The 538-nt window shown below is 33.6% G+C and overlaps 1 protein-coding gene across 1 annotated transcript in view; it reads right to left on the bottom strand.

Moving 5' to 3' along the window:
- The window catches only part of LOC107614276, a 2,835-nt gene extending 2,497 nt beyond the window's left edge, over nt 1-338 (bottom strand). The window contains exons 1-2 of the mRNA XM_016316501.2: nt 194-338; nt 6-74 (exon numbers count right to left, since the gene is read on the bottom strand). Coding sequence (XP_016171987.1) covers nt 6-74; nt 194-214 — 90 coding nt within the window. The 5' untranslated portion in view covers nt 215-338. The remainder of the gene's footprint in view (nt 1-5; nt 75-193) is intronic.

Genomic DNA, 538 nt, shown 5'->3' with positions numbered 1-538 from the left:
TTAACCTCAGTAGCAGGAGACTCATGCTCATCAGATTGAAGTGGAGTAGCGGCTTTTGCAGCAGCATCATTGTCCTTAAAATGATCAAAAAACACAGCAAACCAAATTCATTTACACAAACGAAACAAAGAACTTGAGGAAATGAAAAATCTGGTTTTGAAATTAGAAAAGGAAAAAGGAAGAGAGCTTTTACCTGCGGCTTAATTTGGTTCATGTTGATCCCCAGAAATTGCAAAAAGAGTAGTAAAAGCAGTGTTGGGTCTCTAAATTGTGTGAAGTGTGAACTAAGTAGAAGTAATGGTAAGAACGAAAGTTGAAAATACGAATTTTAGGGCAGAAAGAATTCAAAAACACTTTGGGCTTTTTTGTTTTCCATCGGGTTATATACATTTTTTACAGGGTCACAAGAAGAAGCCCAATAATAAATTGCATTTTAATAATATTCTCTTTAAAAAGTCAAGTTAAGTTGATTTAGTAATTAGTTCATCGGTTCAACTAGGTATCCTTTAAATATGGTACAATTTTCAGCCTTTTCTTA

Source organism: Arachis ipaensis, chromosome B08 (genome assembly GCF_000816755.2).
Source record: "Arachis ipaensis cultivar K30076 chromosome B08, Araip1.1, whole genome shotgun sequence".
Lineage (NCBI taxonomy): Eukaryota > Viridiplantae > Streptophyta > Magnoliopsida > Fabales > Fabaceae > Arachis > Arachis ipaensis.
The sequence above is the reverse complement of the archived record's forward strand: the minus strand, read 5'-3'. Positions and strand labels throughout refer to the sequence as shown.